This window comes from Erpetoichthys calabaricus, chromosome 5, assembly GCF_900747795.2.
Source record: "Erpetoichthys calabaricus chromosome 5, fErpCal1.3, whole genome shotgun sequence".
In the NCBI taxonomy this organism is placed as follows: Eukaryota; Metazoa; Chordata; class Cladistia; order Polypteriformes; family Polypteridae; genus Erpetoichthys; species Erpetoichthys calabaricus.
Genome location: NC_041398.2, coordinates 241,769,275 through 241,786,213, shown reverse-complemented (window position 1 = coordinate 241,786,213; position 16,939 = coordinate 241,769,275). Strand labels below are relative to the sequence as shown.

Here is a 16,939-nt window from a genome sequence, read left to right as displayed (position 1 = left end):
GGTTGGATAATGGATGGATGGATACAAGCGTTTAATTCTGATGCTTTAATCAATTTTAATATAGACTGTTCAAAAAAAGTATAACACGAAAAACAGAACAATAATTTATTTTAATTTTAAATTTTTATTTTAATTTTTTTACGGTCAAAATTTAGTTTTAAAATATTGGATTTTTTTTCTTAGTCTGATCCCATTTTTTAAAAAACTGAAAATCGTTTATGGTCTTAACTTTATTTGTAATGCGCCTAGCCTTCTCCACGAAAATCTCCAATACTTTCTTATCTCAGTCCTCCTTATTTTCCTTTAGTGTTAAAAGTCTTAATCTTCTATTTTGCCAGTCAGTCGGAACAAAAAATACAAATAAACGGCCTGCTGCAGTGCACTTGACTTTCTGATATCGCTAACTTATCGGCGCCTCTGCGTAGAACACTGTCGAGCAACCGGTGCGCTGCCGTGGAATTTTCTAGGGGCGCCGCGAAAACTTTTGTAAAATATTTAAAATTGCTAGTGTTTTTGAAATTTTGGAAGCTCTTATCTCTGTGAGCAAGGTTTTTCAACACTTACGGAAATGAAGTCTAAGAAACGCGAGAGACTCCAAATGATCGACAAGGAAATGCGCGTCTGTCTTTCAAAAATTGATCCTCGCATCAATCTCATATGTGCTGAAAAACAATCTCAACGTTCACATTAGAGCCACCGTACTTTATTCATAAAATGTCTTTCAAACTTGTAAAATTAACTGTTTTTATTGGCGATTGTCCATAGATTGTGTCGTCACGACTTTATTTATGGGCAGTCCCTCAGGTGCGCCGCGAAAGAAAATTTTTGGACTTTGTGCTCCGCAAATCGAAAAATGTTGCCTTTCGCTGTCGTTGAAGAACAGCAACAACGAGCAACTGTTGGGCTCACACGCGCCCCCTTCAGGACAGCACGGAACTGTCTGCCTCTCATTGTGCCTTTCATAGCGGTTTTATGATAGATAGATAGATAGATAGATAGATAGATAGATAGATAGATAGATAGATAGATAGATAGATAGATAGATAGATAGATAGATAGATAGATAGATACTTTATTAATCCCAGGGGGAAATTCACATACTCCAGCAGCAAAAATATTAAATTAAAGAGTAATAAAAAATGCAGGTAAAAAACAGACAATAACTTGAATAATGTTCAACGTTTACCCCCTCTGGTGGAATTGAAGAGTCACATAGTTTGGGGGAGGAATGATCTTCTCAGTCTGTCAGTGGAGCAGGACAGTGACAGCAGTCTGTCGCTGAAACTGCTCCTCTGTCTGGAGATGACACTGTTTAATGGATGTAGTGGATTCTCCATGATTGACAGGAGTCTGCTCAGCGCCCGTTGCTCTGCTACGAATGTCAAACCGTCCAGCTCTATGCCAACAATAGAGCCTGCCTTCCTCACCAGTTTGTCCAGGCGTGAGGCATCCTTCTTCTTAATGCTGCCTCCCCAGCACACCACTGCGTAGAAGAGGGCACTCGCCACAACCATCTGATAGAACATCTGCAGCATCTTACTGCAGATGTTGAAGGATGCCAGTCTTCTAAGGAAGTACAGGCGGCTCTGTCCTTTCTTGCACAGAGAATCAGTATTGGCAGTCCAGTCCAGTTTATCGTCCAGCTGCACTCCCAGGTATTTATAGGTCTGCACCCTCTGCACACAGTCACCTCTGATGATCACGGGGTCCATGAGGGGCCTGGGTCTCCTAAAATCCACCACCAGTTCCTTGGTTTTGCTGGTGTTCAGTTGTAGGTGGTTTAAGTCGCACCATTTAACAAAGTCCTTGATGAGGTTTCTATACTCCTCCTCCTGCCCACTCCTGATGCAGCCCACGATAGCAGTGTCGTCAGCAAACTTTTGCACGTGGCAGGACCGTGCACGTGTTATATGACTGATCAGCAAGACTAAATACATCACACACATTCATATTAAAGATATTAGCCAGAGTGTGGACAGTCAGGGTGTATAATAAACGTGTCTGCACACATTATATTGGCGACATACAGATGGACAGCGACAGGCACGCGCCAACTGCACGCATCAACCCCGTCAGTGTATAAGGAGAGCGCAGTCCGAGGGGAGGTGAGACTCGTCGCTGTAGCATCTCGCGTTTCTCCCCAGTATTTTACCAGGAAATACGCCAATTCAGCGATTTTGACTATAAAAATGATCAAAATTATTGGAATCATACAGAAAACAAATTTATAGCACAGACCAATGAACAAATTTATTGTATGTTATCCTTATTAGTTTTTTTTTTACTTTTGATGACAAGTGAGATTCTGCCTTCTCTAACTGCACGTCCCTGACTAACTCAAGAACTTATCCAAGTCCCTTGCAGTTCATTAGAATGTGCTTGGGCGTTGACGAGCGTTTATATTTAAGGCTTTGCTTGGCTTTGCGATTTATTGGATTTTTTTTTACGTCTTGCTCTGTTTTCTGATTTCTTTGATGGACGGAGGGCGTGGGCTGGCATTTCTCCCATGATGGTTTCTAAATCCTCAGTGAACTTAGGTAGTGAGAGGCTAGGAAGAAATTCAGGGCACTCCCTGCCTCAGCCGCTATGCTGGCAGGGGATGCCAATATAAAAATAGAAGTGGGTGGTATGCTGGCATCTTGGTGGTGCTGGACTAAAGATCCTTACCTGACTGGGAGGCCAGTATAATGGAGAGACCCTCACAGCCTGTCAGGGCTGTAGACTCCTCTAACACACCAGATGGCAGCATTCCTGTGCCAGGGTAACCATATGCACACCTGCAGGGGATGCTTGGAACTATGGTCTTGTGGATCAGCCCCGATAGCTTCTGTGGGTGCCACTAAGGGACAGGGGGGGAGCTACGGGGATAAGCGTTCCCTATTTTGTGGGGCTTACACCTAACATGGAAGTGCTTTCCGTATGCAATGTCTTTGCCTCAGAAGTGCTCCAGGGTCCTGAATAAAAGGGGCCTCTCTGCCTCACTCAGATGACTTGGAGTTGGGTGGAAGAAGGCAACACTTGCCTGGGAGGAGGGGAGGAAGAGTGAATGGGGGGAGAATTGTATTTCTGTTTGGAATTCCACAAGAAACCTGTTTGAAGGTGTTTTATTACAGTAAACCATTTACTGTATTTAAATCTGGGATGTTGTGTCTGTGAGGTTACTGTCAGGTTTTGGGGCTTCGTGGTGCCCACTACAGCTCACAATTTCAGAAAGCTTTTGAATCAGTCACCCCCTCACCAAAGATTAATTCTGAAACAAGAAGTTGTAGGCATCAGAGGTAACTTACAGAACTGGACCTCAAGCTGGATAACCAGCAGGAGACAAAATGGTGCAGATAAGAGGGACATTGTTAGGAGCCTTGAGAGTTTCTAAGCAGCAGTCCCAAAATATGCCAAAGATGTCCAGTAGAAGACGATGTTACCATCAAACCCTGGCTAGTAATGAAAGGTGCTATATAATAGATAGATAGATAGATAGATAGATAGATAGATAGATAGATAGATAGATAGATAGATAGATAGATAGATAGATAGATAGATAGATATTGTGAAAGGCACTATATGATAGATAGATAGATAGATAGATAGATAGATAGATAGATAGATAGATAGATAGATAGATAGATAGATAGATAGATAGATAGATAGATAGATATTGTGAAAGGCACTATATGATTGATAGATAGATAGATAGATAGATAGATAGATAGATAGATAGATAGATAGATAGATAGATATTGTGAAAGGCACTATATGATAGATAGATAGATAGATAGATAGATAGATAGATAGATAGATAGATAGATAGATAGATAGATAGATAGATATTGTGAAAGGCACTATATGATAGATAGATAGATAGATAGATAGATAGATAGATAGATAGATAGATAGATAGATAGATAGATAGATAGATAGATAGAGTGGGTATAGAAAAGAATCCCCCCCTTGAAATATTCTCATTTCTTTTGCTTTACAGCCTTAAATTAAAACACACAAACCAATATTTCTTCCCAGCTTTACTCACTCAATACAATCTTAAACATCCAAGTGAAAGATATCACAGCTACAGTTCAGAAGAATTTAAAAAAATCAAAAACAAGACCTACTGAGATGAATAAAAGATCACCCCCCTCGTAAACTCAATCAGGTGTCAGTGCCCACCATTTCCATTGTGGTTACTGTCTTCCTTCCACCTGTGATCAGCTGTAATCCATGTGATTAGTGAAGCTGTTCCTGGAGCGTTCATTCCCTTGCTTGGTAGTGTGACTGACAGCAAACAACTGACTGTGGGTGGCAAGCAACTTTCAAAAGATCTCAGGGATAGAGTTGTGGACAGACATAAGGCAGGAGATGGAGACAAACAAATCTCAAAGGCTTCATCAATGCCAAGGAGCACAGTAAAGTCCATCATAAAGAAGTGGCAAGTGTTTGGTACTACTAGGACCCTCTCTGGATCCTCCAAACTGGATGTAAGAGCAAGGAGGTAACTGGGAATAGAGGCTACCAAGAGGCCAATGGCCACTTTACAGGAGTTACAGGATTTGATGGCAAAGAGTGGTCATTAATGGTGTGCATGTGACAACAATTTCACAAGTGCTCCACAATTGTGGCTTGTTCAGGAGGGTCGCACTTCTCAAGAAAGGCCACATTAAGACTCGTTTGAGTTTTGCCAGAATGCACCTTGAAGATTCTGATGCCAAGTGGAAAAAGGTCTTATGGTCAGATGAGACCAAAATCAAACTATTTGGCCTCAATACCAAACGGTACACCAATGCAGCTCACCATCTACACCACACCATACCTACAGTAAAGCATGGAGGGGGCAGCATCCTGTCGTGGGGGTGTTTCTCTGCCGCAGGGCCTCGTTAGGATAGACGGAAAAATGGATGGGGCAAAATCCCATCAAATTCTTGAGGAAAACCTGCTACCCTCTGCCAGAAAGTTGAAGATGGGCAGAATGTTCACCTTTCAACACGAAAAAGACCCGAAGCACACGGCAAAATGGACCACACAGTGGCTGAGGGAGAAAAAAGTGAATGTCCTGGTGTGGCCTGTCAGAGCCCAGACCTAAATCACACTGAAAATCTGTGGAGAGATCTGAAGATAGCAGACCACCAACACTCACCATCCAATGTGAGCGAACTTGAACAGTGAAACTGTAAAGAAGAGCAGGCAGATATTACACAATCTAGGTGTGCAAAGCTGATAGAGAAGAATCCCAACAGACTCAAGGCTGTCATTAAAGCAAAAGGGGGGTCAACAAAATGACATTGACATTGGGGGGAGTCCTTTATTAATCTCAATAGGCCTTGTGTTTGATTTGTTATAACTGAACTGTAGCTGTGATATCTTTCACTTGGATGTTAAGGTTGCATTGAGTAAGTAAACCTGGGAAGAAATATTGGTTTGTGTGTTAGCATTTAAGGCTGTAAAGCAAAAAAAACTGGGAATATTTCAAAGGGGGGGATGGTTCTTTTCTATACCCACTGTAGAATGATCAATCTGAAAGGCACTATATAATAGATAGATAGATAGATAGATAGATAGATAGATAGATAGATAGATAGATAGATAGATAGATAGAGATCTGAAAGGCACTACATAATAGATAGATAGATAGATAGATAGATAGATAGATAGATAGATAGATAGATAGATAGATAGATAGATATCTGAAAGGCACTATATAATAGATAGATAGATAGATAGATAGATAGATAGATAGATAGATAGATAGATAGATAGATAGAGATCTGAAAGGCACTATATAGATAGATAGATAGATAGATAGATAGATAGATAGATAGATAGATAGATAGATAGATAGATAGATAGATAGAGATCTGAAAGGCACTCTATAATAGATAGATAGATAGATAGATAGATAGATAGATAGATAGATAGATAGATAGATAGATAGATAGATAGATAGATATCTGAAAGGCAATATATAATAGATAGATAGATAGATAGATAGATAGATAGATAGATAGATAGATAGATAGATAGATAGATAGATAGAGATCTGAAAGGCACTCTATAATAGATAGATAGATAGATAGATAGATAGATAGATAGATAGATAGATAGATAGATAGATAGATAGATAGATAGATATCTGAAAGGCACTATATAATAGATAGATAGATAGATAGATAGATAGATAGATAGATAGATAGATAGATAGATAGATAGATAGATAGATAGATAGATAGATGCCTGACTTGTTTTATAGCAGAGATCAGTCACAGTGAGGCACTGTAAAAGTGTGCTGCTTTTGGTTCAACGGAGCCCCACTAGCGTTTCTTGACGCACTTAAATCATTCACAATTTTATAAATTCGTTGCATATTCGACTCTGATATTTCGAAAATGTTTGCGGGGTTTCTTTTTTAGCATTTAGGGGTCGGCGTTCTAATGAATAGAAGACTTGAAAGGACAGTAAACCACAGCGGCGCTAGGACCCGGGGAGCACCGTTTCGGGGGGTCGGGGCTGCTTCTGGCTAGTTGAATCGCGGCTGGCCCTGCTGCATAAAGGATGCGAGAGGAAGCAGGCTGGTGGGGTGGCTGGTTGCTGATTTTTAATGTTTAACGCATTCGTGTTTGTGGCCAATATGTTCTGATGTACACGACGTTATTTTTGTTTTGCGCTCTTACGCCCCACTGATGGAAGTCTCTTGATCTGCGGCGCTCCGGCAATCTGGATACGAGCCCCGGCTGCCCAATGACATTTTCCTCCTTCGGCGAGAAGTGCGCCTGCCGTGCGGATTGCGTTTGGATTGCCTGCAGACCTCTGTAGCTTGCATGAAGGACCTCGGGGAAGAGGCAGTGTTGGTCGGGGAAGGTTGTAACCCCTCCCTCCTGCCTTTACGGCTTAGGGGACAATAGCCAAAGGAGATTTCCCCCCCTGTTCCCGTAAAAAGGATCATAATTGACTGCAAGCCGCATCCCGATCGCCTTTTTTGATGTACGCCGGAGGACCCTGCGCGTGACGGAATTGCCCACTCATTCATTCTTTGTGCTGCGGGTCTGAGCTCAGCCACACAGCGCGTCTTCACAGGTGCCGCGGACGCGCTGGGTCCTTTTATCCTCCTCCTACTCCTCCTCGTCTCATCTTGTCATAGAGATCGGGGCAGCGATGTCTCACGCCCGCAGTATCGAGCTGGAGCACTTTGAGGAGCGGGATAAGGCACACCGCTCATCTCGTGGTTCCGCGACGAGCTCCGTTTTAGGGTCTCGTGGAAACGGGCTCATTCCCTCCCCGGCACACAGCGCGCACTGCAGCTTCTATCGTACCCGAACCCTGCAGGCACTGAGTTCCGAGAAAAAGGCCAAAAAAGTGCGCATCTACCGCAATGGAGACAAGTATTTCAAGGGCTTGGTGTACGCGGTGTCAGGGGACCGCTTCCGATCCTTCGACGCACTGCTCATGGAGCTCACCCGCTCCCTCTCGGACAACGTGAACCTCCCGCAGGGCGTCCGCACCATCTACACCATCGATGGGACCAGGAAGATCACCAGCTTGGAGGAGATGGTAGAAGGTAAGGGCCGCAGATAATCCCTCATTGTGATCCCCCACATCGGACACCTGCTGCTGCAGAGCAGAGTCCACAACCCCCAACTCAATCTTTAGGCTTAAGGCGGCGAGTTTTGCCATCCACGAACGGTTATGGTGGCTGGCATTCATTCAGGCTTTCACCCAGGGCTTATTCGACTATCATGTCATCTCAGGGATAATCATTAATGCACACTTGAACCCCGGTGCAGTTACAAGAATAATTACTATTGCACATTTGCACCCGCGTCTGTCCGCCGGCATAATCGTTACCACTTGCACCCTTAGGGGAATAATCGTTAGTGCACACTTGCACCCTTCCAGCATTTATGAGCATAATTATTAGTGGACACTTGTATCCTTGTGTATTGGTAAGAATTCTTAGTATTGTGCCCCCTATACATCTACCTTGACGTGCCATTGTGAATTAGTATACTCTTGCCCTCCTGCCCATTTACGGGCATACTCATTGGTGCCCATGTCTATTCTTTCTGAATTTGCAGACATGCCTAACAGTGCACACTTGAATCCTTGTGCATTTACAAGCATAATCATTCATGCACACTTGCACCCTTATTGCAGCTGCGGGCATACTTAGCAGTGCACATTTGCATCCTTGTGCATTTGCAAGAATAATTAGTAATGTACACCTATAACCTTCCATATTGATGCCCCGTGTGAAACAGTATACACTTGCCCTCCTGCTGAATTACAGGAGCATTTATTAGTGCTCACTTGCACCATACCTGCATTTACAGACATGCTTAACATGGCACACTTGCACCCCCCATCCGTTTACTGGCAAAATCATTAGTGCACACTTGCACCCTCATCCATTTACGGGTATAATCTTTAATGCACACTTCCCTCCTTGTGCATTTGCAAGATTTTAGATAAGTATTGTACACCCCTAACCTTCCATATATGATGTCCCATGTGAAACAGTATATACACAGGCATACTCACTAGTGCACACTTGCACCATAACCTGCATTTATTCACATAATCATTAGTGCACAAGTGCCCCCTTGTGCATTTACAGACATACTTAGCTGTGCACACTTGCACCCTCCTCCATTTTACAAGCATAATCATTAGTGCACACTTGCACCCTTCCTGCACTTACAGGCATACATAACAATTCCACACTCCTATACTTCTCTGTTAACTGGCATAATCATTAGTGTACACTTGCATCCTTCTATATCTGCAAAAAAAAATTAGTTTTGTACACCCATATCCTTCCATACATGATGTGTCCATAATAAATAGTACACACTTGTCCTCCTCATTTACAGGCATACTCACTAGTGCACACTTGCACCATAACCTGCATTTATTCACATAATCATTAGTGCACGAGCGCCCCCTTGTGCATGTACAGACATACTTAACTGTGCACACTTGCACCCTCATGTGTTCACTGACCAAATCATTATGCACACTTGTGCCCTTCCTGAATTTACAGGCACACTTAACAGTGTACACTTCTGTACTCATTCATTTACAGGCAGTTTTATCAGCGCATGCTTGCACCCTCACCTGGTTTTTGGCTGTGTTAGTGCACACTCATCAGGAGTGCACCCTTGCACTGTCATCTATGCACACCCGTGTTTCTGTATTTACAGGTATAATTTGGTGAATAGAATTGCTTTTTTTTTTTTTTGGCAGTTCTCATCAAAACTGTTCTAATATTGAAGTTGGGGGTTCATTATGCTTCCTATTTGTAGGTTTCATAGGGTCATTCTTATCACGTGTACAGTGAAACATGTCACATGTTACCCCTAATCACATGCATATTTAGAGCACACTTACACTTTTTGTTCATTCCAAGTCCTAATGCTGTGCACCCTTGTATTTTCATACATTTTCACCAGCACCGTCTTCAGTGTACACTTCCACCCTACACATTCACAGGTAGGGTCAAACAGTGGCGGATTTAGGTATGGGTGATGTGGGCAGCCACCCAGGATGGTACAGGATAATTTCACCAAAACACTGAATGATGATTACAGTGTGAGCCGCTCAATCCATTAGGTGCGCCTTCTGTGAAAGTTAAGGGGCGTGCGCTCCGTGAAGTCCGCATTATGTACCCACAGAGGGGTGCCAAATATGTAACTGAAGGGACGTGCTCTCCAGACACTGATGGGGACAAGATCATCAAAGTCTAATACTGACTACCCTCTGTGGACTCTGAGTGAGCATTGTCCCCGTCCCCCCAGCTAGGGCTTCAAATGGGCTTTGACCGGCACTGGGATCAGTCATACGCATTTACACACTCATGGAGAATATAGTGAAACAAAATCATTAGCACATACTTGCAATGGAGATCCTTCAGTGTCACAATTGTAACATTGTGTATTTGTTTTTGGAGATGTAATAACCATTAGCACACATTTGTACCCTCATGAATTTACAATCATAATCATCACCACATATGCCCACCCTCATTAAGTTATGTAAAGATATTCCTCTGTATCCACATGTGCAAGTGTAATCGGCAGTCCACATTTGCACTCTTGCTCGTTCACGGGCACACTTTCTTATGTCCTTTTGCAAGCATACATGTGTGTTCACACTTGGACCCTTATGTCCTCATATTCACAGGTGTTAATAATTGGCGCACACTTGCACCCTTGTGCCCTTATATTCAAAGGTGTTTATAACTGGCACACCCAAGTGCCCTCATATTTACAAGTGGTAATAATTGGTGCACAGTTGCACCCTTGTGCCCTTATATTCACAAGTGTTTGTAACTGGCGCACCCAAGTGCCCTCATAGTCACAGGTGGCAATAATTAGTGCTCACTTGCACTCTTGAGCCCTCATATTCACAGGTGGTAATAATTGGCGCACAATTGAACCCTTGTGCTCTTATATTCACAGGTGTTAATAATTGGCACACCCTTGTGCCCTCATATTCACAGGTGGTAATAATTGGCACACCCTTGTTCCCTCATAGTCACAGGTGGCAATAATTGGCGCACCCTTGTGCCCTCATATTCACAGGTGGTAATAATTGGCGCACACTTGAACCCTTGTGCCCTTATATTTACAGGTGTTAATAATTGGCACACCCTTGTGCCCTCATATTCACAGGTGGTAATAACTGGCGCACCCTTGTGCCCTCATATTCACAGGTGGTAATAATTGGCACACCCTTGTTCCCTCATATTCACAGGTGGTAATAATTGGCGTACACTTGAACCCTTGTGCTCTTATATTCACAGGTGTTAATAATTGGCACACCCTTGTGCCCTCATAGTCACAGGTGGCAATAATTAGTGCACACTTGCACTGTTGAGCCCTCATATTCACAGGCGGTAATAATTGGTGCACACTTGAACCCTTGTGCCCTTATATTCACAGGTGTTAATAATTGGCACACCCTTGTGCCCTTATATTCACAGGTGTTAATAATTGGCACACCCTTGTGCCCTCATATTCACAGGTGGTAATAACTGGTGCACCCTTGTGCCCTCATCGTCACAGGTGGTAATAATTGGTGCACACTTACACTCTTGAGCCCTCATATTCACAGGAGGTAAATTGGCGCACACTTGAACCCTTGTGCTCTTATATTCATAGGTGTTAATAATTGGCACACCCTTGTGCCCTCATATTCACAGGTGGCAATAATTGGCGCACCCTTGTGCCCTCATAGTCACAGGTGGCAATAATTAGTGCACACTTGCACCCTTGTGCCCTTATATTCACAGGTGTTTATAATTGGCACATCCAAGTGCCCTCATAGTCACAGGTGGCGATAATTAGTGTACAATTGCACCCTTGAGCCCTCATATTCACAGGTGGTAATAATTGACGCACACTTGCACCCTTGTGCCCTTATATTCACAGGTGTTAATAATTGGCACACCATTATGCCCTTATAGTTACAGGTGGCAATAATTGGTGCACACTCACACCCTTGTGCCCTTATATTCACAGGCAGTAATAGTTAGTGCACACTTACCCATGTATTCACACTTACAAGCATATTTTGTGATGTACCATCTGTTTTGAATGACAAACGTGACGATTTTATTACTGCAATGTTTGTAATGCTGCGGTGGGTTGGCACTCTGCCCGGGATTGGTTCCTGCCTTGTGCCCTGTGTTGGCTGGGATTGGCTCCAGCAGACCCCCGTGACCCTGTGTTCGGATTCAGCGGGTTGGGAAATGGATGGATGGATGGATGTTTGTGATGCGGCATTTGTTGGAATGCCAAATGCAATGAATTTTATTACTGCATGCATTACAAAATACGTTCCTATAGATCATGCACTGCAAACGTTGATGCTGAATATACTGAGGTTTACGTTGATTATTTAGATTTCAACCAGTCATAGATGGGTAGCACAGCTAGTCGACATTAATAAAAGGATTAGTGTTTGTGTGTCTGTCAGGATGCTATGTCTCTGTCATTCCGACAGACATTTTTAGTGATAAAATGTATTGCATTAGTCATTCCAATAGATTTTGCATCACAGATATTTTCAGGATTGCATTTTATCAGAACAAATGTTTGTGATGCTCCATCTGTTGGAATGACAAATGCAATGCATTTTATTACTACATGTATTATAAAATACATTCCAATAGATGGTCCACTGATAGCGTTTAAAGCTGAGGTCTACCTTGATTACTTAGGTCTCAACCCATTATAGATGAGTAGCACAGCTAGTGTACTATACACTAGATTAAAATTCTACTGTCAGTTTGTGTGTGAGTGTATGTGTGTGTGTGTGTGTGTGTGTATACTCGCGTATGTCTGGTCCTTCCGAGCAATCTGATTGGTTGGTCAGTTTGGCTTTGGTTGACGTGACCAATGGAGGAAGTGCTGGGCAAGAGAGGTTGAGGCAAACGAGCAGAAGTCAGTGCATAGGAGGCACGCTGAGAGTCGCCTTCAAATACGTTTTCATAGTGGGCAATGGGGACTTGTCTGCCATGGGTGGTAGGCAAAATGGTGGACAGGGGGCAAGAAAGGCATCTTGAAATGACAGAGTCTGAGAAGCGGGCATTACAGGAACATGTTTGAGAGAAGGGGCGCCAGGTAAGAGACGTTGAGATATATGAGGATACCGAGGACAGGCATAGGAGGAACACTGGGTGTACACATAGGGCAGTAGATGTCAATGAGAGTGGCGTCTTCCAGGACTTTGAGGAAGAAGCCCATCAAAGCTGATTTCTGTCATGGCTGATGAATGTTTGTTAGTTAGCTTTCTTGAACTGCCTGTAGAATCGCAGAGGAGGCTGAAATGCAGTCCAGAGTGGTTAATGAAACTTGTAACTGTGGGCTGCTGGGTGGACCTTTGCAGTGGATTCAGTGGGTCTTTCAGACCCTTTTTGAGTTTTTGACTTGCTATGTTCCAGCCTTGAGATAAAATATTTTCAGTTCATTTTTTATCCCTTTAATGACCTCTTGGGCACGGCCATCAGCAGTGTGTCTGTCTGAGGAGAGAGTGTCGACCTCGTCGAGGGGTTTACTTACCTCAGCAGTGACATTCATGTCTCTGGTGACTCTACCTGTGAAGTCAGTAGATGGATTGGGAGAGCATGGGGGGTCATGAGGTTGCTGGAAAGGGGTGTGTGGTGCTCCTGATATCTCAGCAAAAGGATGAAGGTCCAAGTCTTTAGAGTCCTGGTGTTTCCTGTCTTGCTATATGGTTGCAAGACATGGACGCTATCTAGTGACCTGAGACGAAAACTGGACTCCTTCAGAACTGTGTCTCTCTGGAAAATCCTTGGGTGCCATTGGTTTGACTTTGTGTTGCTCATGGAGTCCTGAATGAGGCACATGACCTGCATTGTGAGGGAGCGTCAGTTACAGCACTACGGCCATGTGGAGTGTTTCCCCGAGGGTGATCCTGCTCGTAATATCCTCATTGTTGAGTACCCGAGTGGCTGGACCAGGCCAAGGGGTCGTGGCAGATAAAGGAGGGTGTTACTGGACCGCGTGTCTGCCTGGGGGGTTGCCGAGTTGTTTCGTCGTGTAGTGGGTGCAGCAATGCGCTGTACCAGTGCATGCTCCCCAACTTGACTTGACTTGATTGAGCAACACTCAGTACTTGAGAATGGCAAAGGGAAAACAGCATTTTAAAGATTTTTTGCAAATGTATTAAAAGTAAAACCCTGAAATCACACATTGACACCTGTACTTAGACCCTGTACTCAGTGCTTCGTTGAAGCCCCTTCAGCAGCCCTCCTAGCTGGGAGTGTTCTTGGCTTTGACGTGAAGAGCTTCACACACCTGGATTTGGGTATTTTTCTGGTTTTGCTTTCTGCAGATCCTCTCATGCTCTGTTAGGTCGGATGGAGACCATTGGTGGACCGCCATTGACCGCTCTGTCCAGAGAGGTTCGATTGAGGCTGCAACTGGACCATACGAGGACATTCACAGAGTTGTCCCTAAACCACTCCTGTGTTGTCTGTGCATTGTGCTTAGGGTTGTTGAACCATTGGGCCAGTCTGGCATCCAGAGGGTCGCCATTAAGGATATCCCTCCATACTTTGCTTCGTTTAGCTTCCCCTCAACCTCGTCTAGTCTCTCAGTCCTTAACACTGAAATACAACTCCACGCCATGATGCTGCCACCACCACCGTGCTTCACTGTTTGGAATTATACTGCACAGGTGATGAGCGGTACTTGTTCTCCTCCAGACATGACTCTTATCTTGGCTTCTTCAGAGCATTTCTCACAGTCTGAGAGTCCTTTATGAGCCTCCCAGTGGGCTTCCGTGTGTCTCTTACTGAGCAGAGGCTTCTGTCTGGCCACTTTGCCTTAACTCTTTTAGGGCTAATTATTATTATTTATTTTCCTTTTGTCCCATGGCTGAATATTTTTGCAAATAACACAGTTTTCCAAAATGCACACAAAGCAACGGTTTCACACTTAAATCAACATTAAATACTTATTTATGACAAATGTCACTCTGTTTTATGTTCCATGTAGGGAAATTGACCTGCTTATTACATAACCAGTTTGTCTCGTCACCCATAAGCTGAAAGGCACTTTCTGGAAAACAAAAACAGCTTGAAGTAGTCGAGTGGCTGGTGATCTGTGGTGTCCACTAGCAGGCCGTCTGTGTTGTCCACTCGGAAGGCTGTGTTCTTTGATGAAGTCCTGTAGCCAGCTTGCCTCCTATGGATCTGTGTCTGTGATGTCCTCCCAGATGAACGTTACCGTAGGCGTGTCAGCTCCACAAGTGTGTTCAGCACTACGATCAGCTGATACAGGTACCTGACTATCGTTTTCAATTGCCAGATCGTTTGCATTAAAATTGGAGTTCGATAAGTGTCTTTGTAGTCATCCCACGTCAATGTTACCGTTGATATGTCAGCTACACGAGCGTGTTCAGTACTATGATCAGCTGGGGACCGATCAGCTGATACAGGTGCCTGTCTTTCATTTTCGATTTCAAAATCGGAGTTCGATAAGTGCCTGTGATGTCCTCCTAGGTGAACGTTAACGTAGGTGTGTCAGTTACACGAGCGTGTTCAGCACTACGATCAGCTGGGATCCAATCAGCTAGGGACTGATCAGCTGATGCTGGTACCTGACTTTCGTTTTCAATTTTCAGATTGTTTGCATCAAAATTGGAGTTCGATAAGTGTCTTTGTAGTCATCCCACGTCAATGTTACCGTTGATATGTCAGCTACACGAGCGTGTTCAGTACTATGATCAGCTGGGGACCGATCAGCTGATACAGGTACCTGTCTTTCATTTTCGATTTCAAAATCGGAGTTCGATAAGTGCCTGTGATGTCCTCCTAGGTGAACGTTAACGTAGGTGTGTCAGTTACACGAGCGTGTTCAGCACTATGATCAGCTGGGATCCAATCAGCTAGGGACTGATCAGCTGATGCTGGTACCTGACTTTCGTTTTCGATTTTTAGATTGTTTGCATCAAAATCGGAGTTTGAGAAGTGTCTGTGTAGTCATCCCAGGTGAGTGTTCCCACAGGCACACCAGCTGCATGATCAGCTGGGGACCGATCAGCTGATGCAGGTACCTGTCTTTTGTTTTCAATTTCCAGATCATTTGTATCAAAATCGGAGTTCGATAAGTGTCTGTGTAGTCGTCCCAGGTCAACGTTACCGTAGGAGTGTCAGCTACCGTAGCACATGTTCAGTACTATGATCAGCTGGGGACCGATCAGCTGAAAAAGGTACCCGATTTATCGTTTTCATCTGCCAGATTGTTTGCATCAAAATCGGAGTTTGAAAGTGGCTGTGTAGTCGTCCCAGGTCAACGTTACCGTAGGAGTGTCAGCTACCGTAGCGCATGTTCAGTACTACGATCAGCTGGGGACCGATCAGCTGATACAGGTACCTGTCTTTCGTTTTCGAAATTTTCTGATCATTTTTTATCAAAATTGGAGTTTGATAAGTGTCTGTGTAGTCGATCCCAGATAAACGTTCCTGCAGGCGCACCAGCTGCACGATCAGCTGGAGACTGATAGCTGATGCAGGTGCCTGACTTTTGTTTTCGATTTCCAGATCCTATGTATCGAAATCAGAGTTCGATATGTGTCTGTGTAGTCCTCCCAGGTGAACGTTACTGCAGGTGTGTCAGCTCCACAAGCGTGTTCAGCACTACGATCAGCTGATACAGGAACCTGTCTTTCGTTTTCAATTTCCAGATCATTTACATCAAAATTGGAGTTCAATATGTGTCTATGTAGTCGTCCCAGATAAATGTTCCCGCAGGCACACCAGCTGCACGATCAGCTGGGGACTGATAGCTGATGCAGGTGCCCGACTTTTGTTTTCGATTTCCAGATCCTTTACATCAAAATCGGAGTTCGATAAGTGTCTGTGTAGTTGTCCCAGGTCAACGTTACCGTAGGAGTGTCAGCTACCATAGGGCATGTTCAGCACTACAATCAGCAGGGGACCGATCAGCTGATACGGGTACTCGACTTTTGTTTTCGATTTCCAGATTGTTTGTATCAAAATCAGAGATCGATAAGTGTCTGTGATGTCCTCCTAGGTGAATGTTACCATAGGGGTGTCAGCTATACAAACGTGTTCAGCACTATGATCAGCTGGGGACCGATCAGCTGATGCAGGTACCTGTCTTTTGTTTTTGATTTCCAGATTGGTTTTTTTTATCAAAATTGGAGTTCGATAAGTGTCTGTGTAGTCGATCCCAGATAAACGTTCCCTCAGGTGCACCAGCTGCACGATCAGCTAGGGACCGATCAGCTGATACGGGTACTCGACTTTTGTTTTCGATTTCCAGATTGTTTGTATCAAAACCGGAGTTCGATATGTATCTGTGTAGTCAATCCCAGATGAATGTTATCGTTGGCATGTCGGCTACACAAGCGTGTTCAGCACTATGATCACCTAGGGGCCGATCAGCTGATACAGGTACCTGTC

General features: G+C 43.9%; 1 protein-coding gene across 3 annotated transcripts in view; it reads left to right on the top strand.

The window, feature by feature from the left end:
* Nucleotides 1-6,519: 6,519 nt before the first annotated feature.
* Nucleotides 6,520-16,939, top strand: part of dclk2a (doublecortin-like kinase 2a) — a 203,365-nt gene continuing 192,945 nt past the window's right edge. For all 3 annotated transcript variants that reach the window (XM_051928152.1, XM_051928153.1, XM_051928151.1), the window contains exon 1: nt 6,520-7,543. In XM_051928152.1, the coding sequence (XP_051784112.1) occupies nt 7,141-7,543 (403 nt within the window). In that variant the 5' untranslated portion in view covers nt 6,520-7,140. The remainder of the gene's footprint in view (nt 7,544-16,939) is intronic.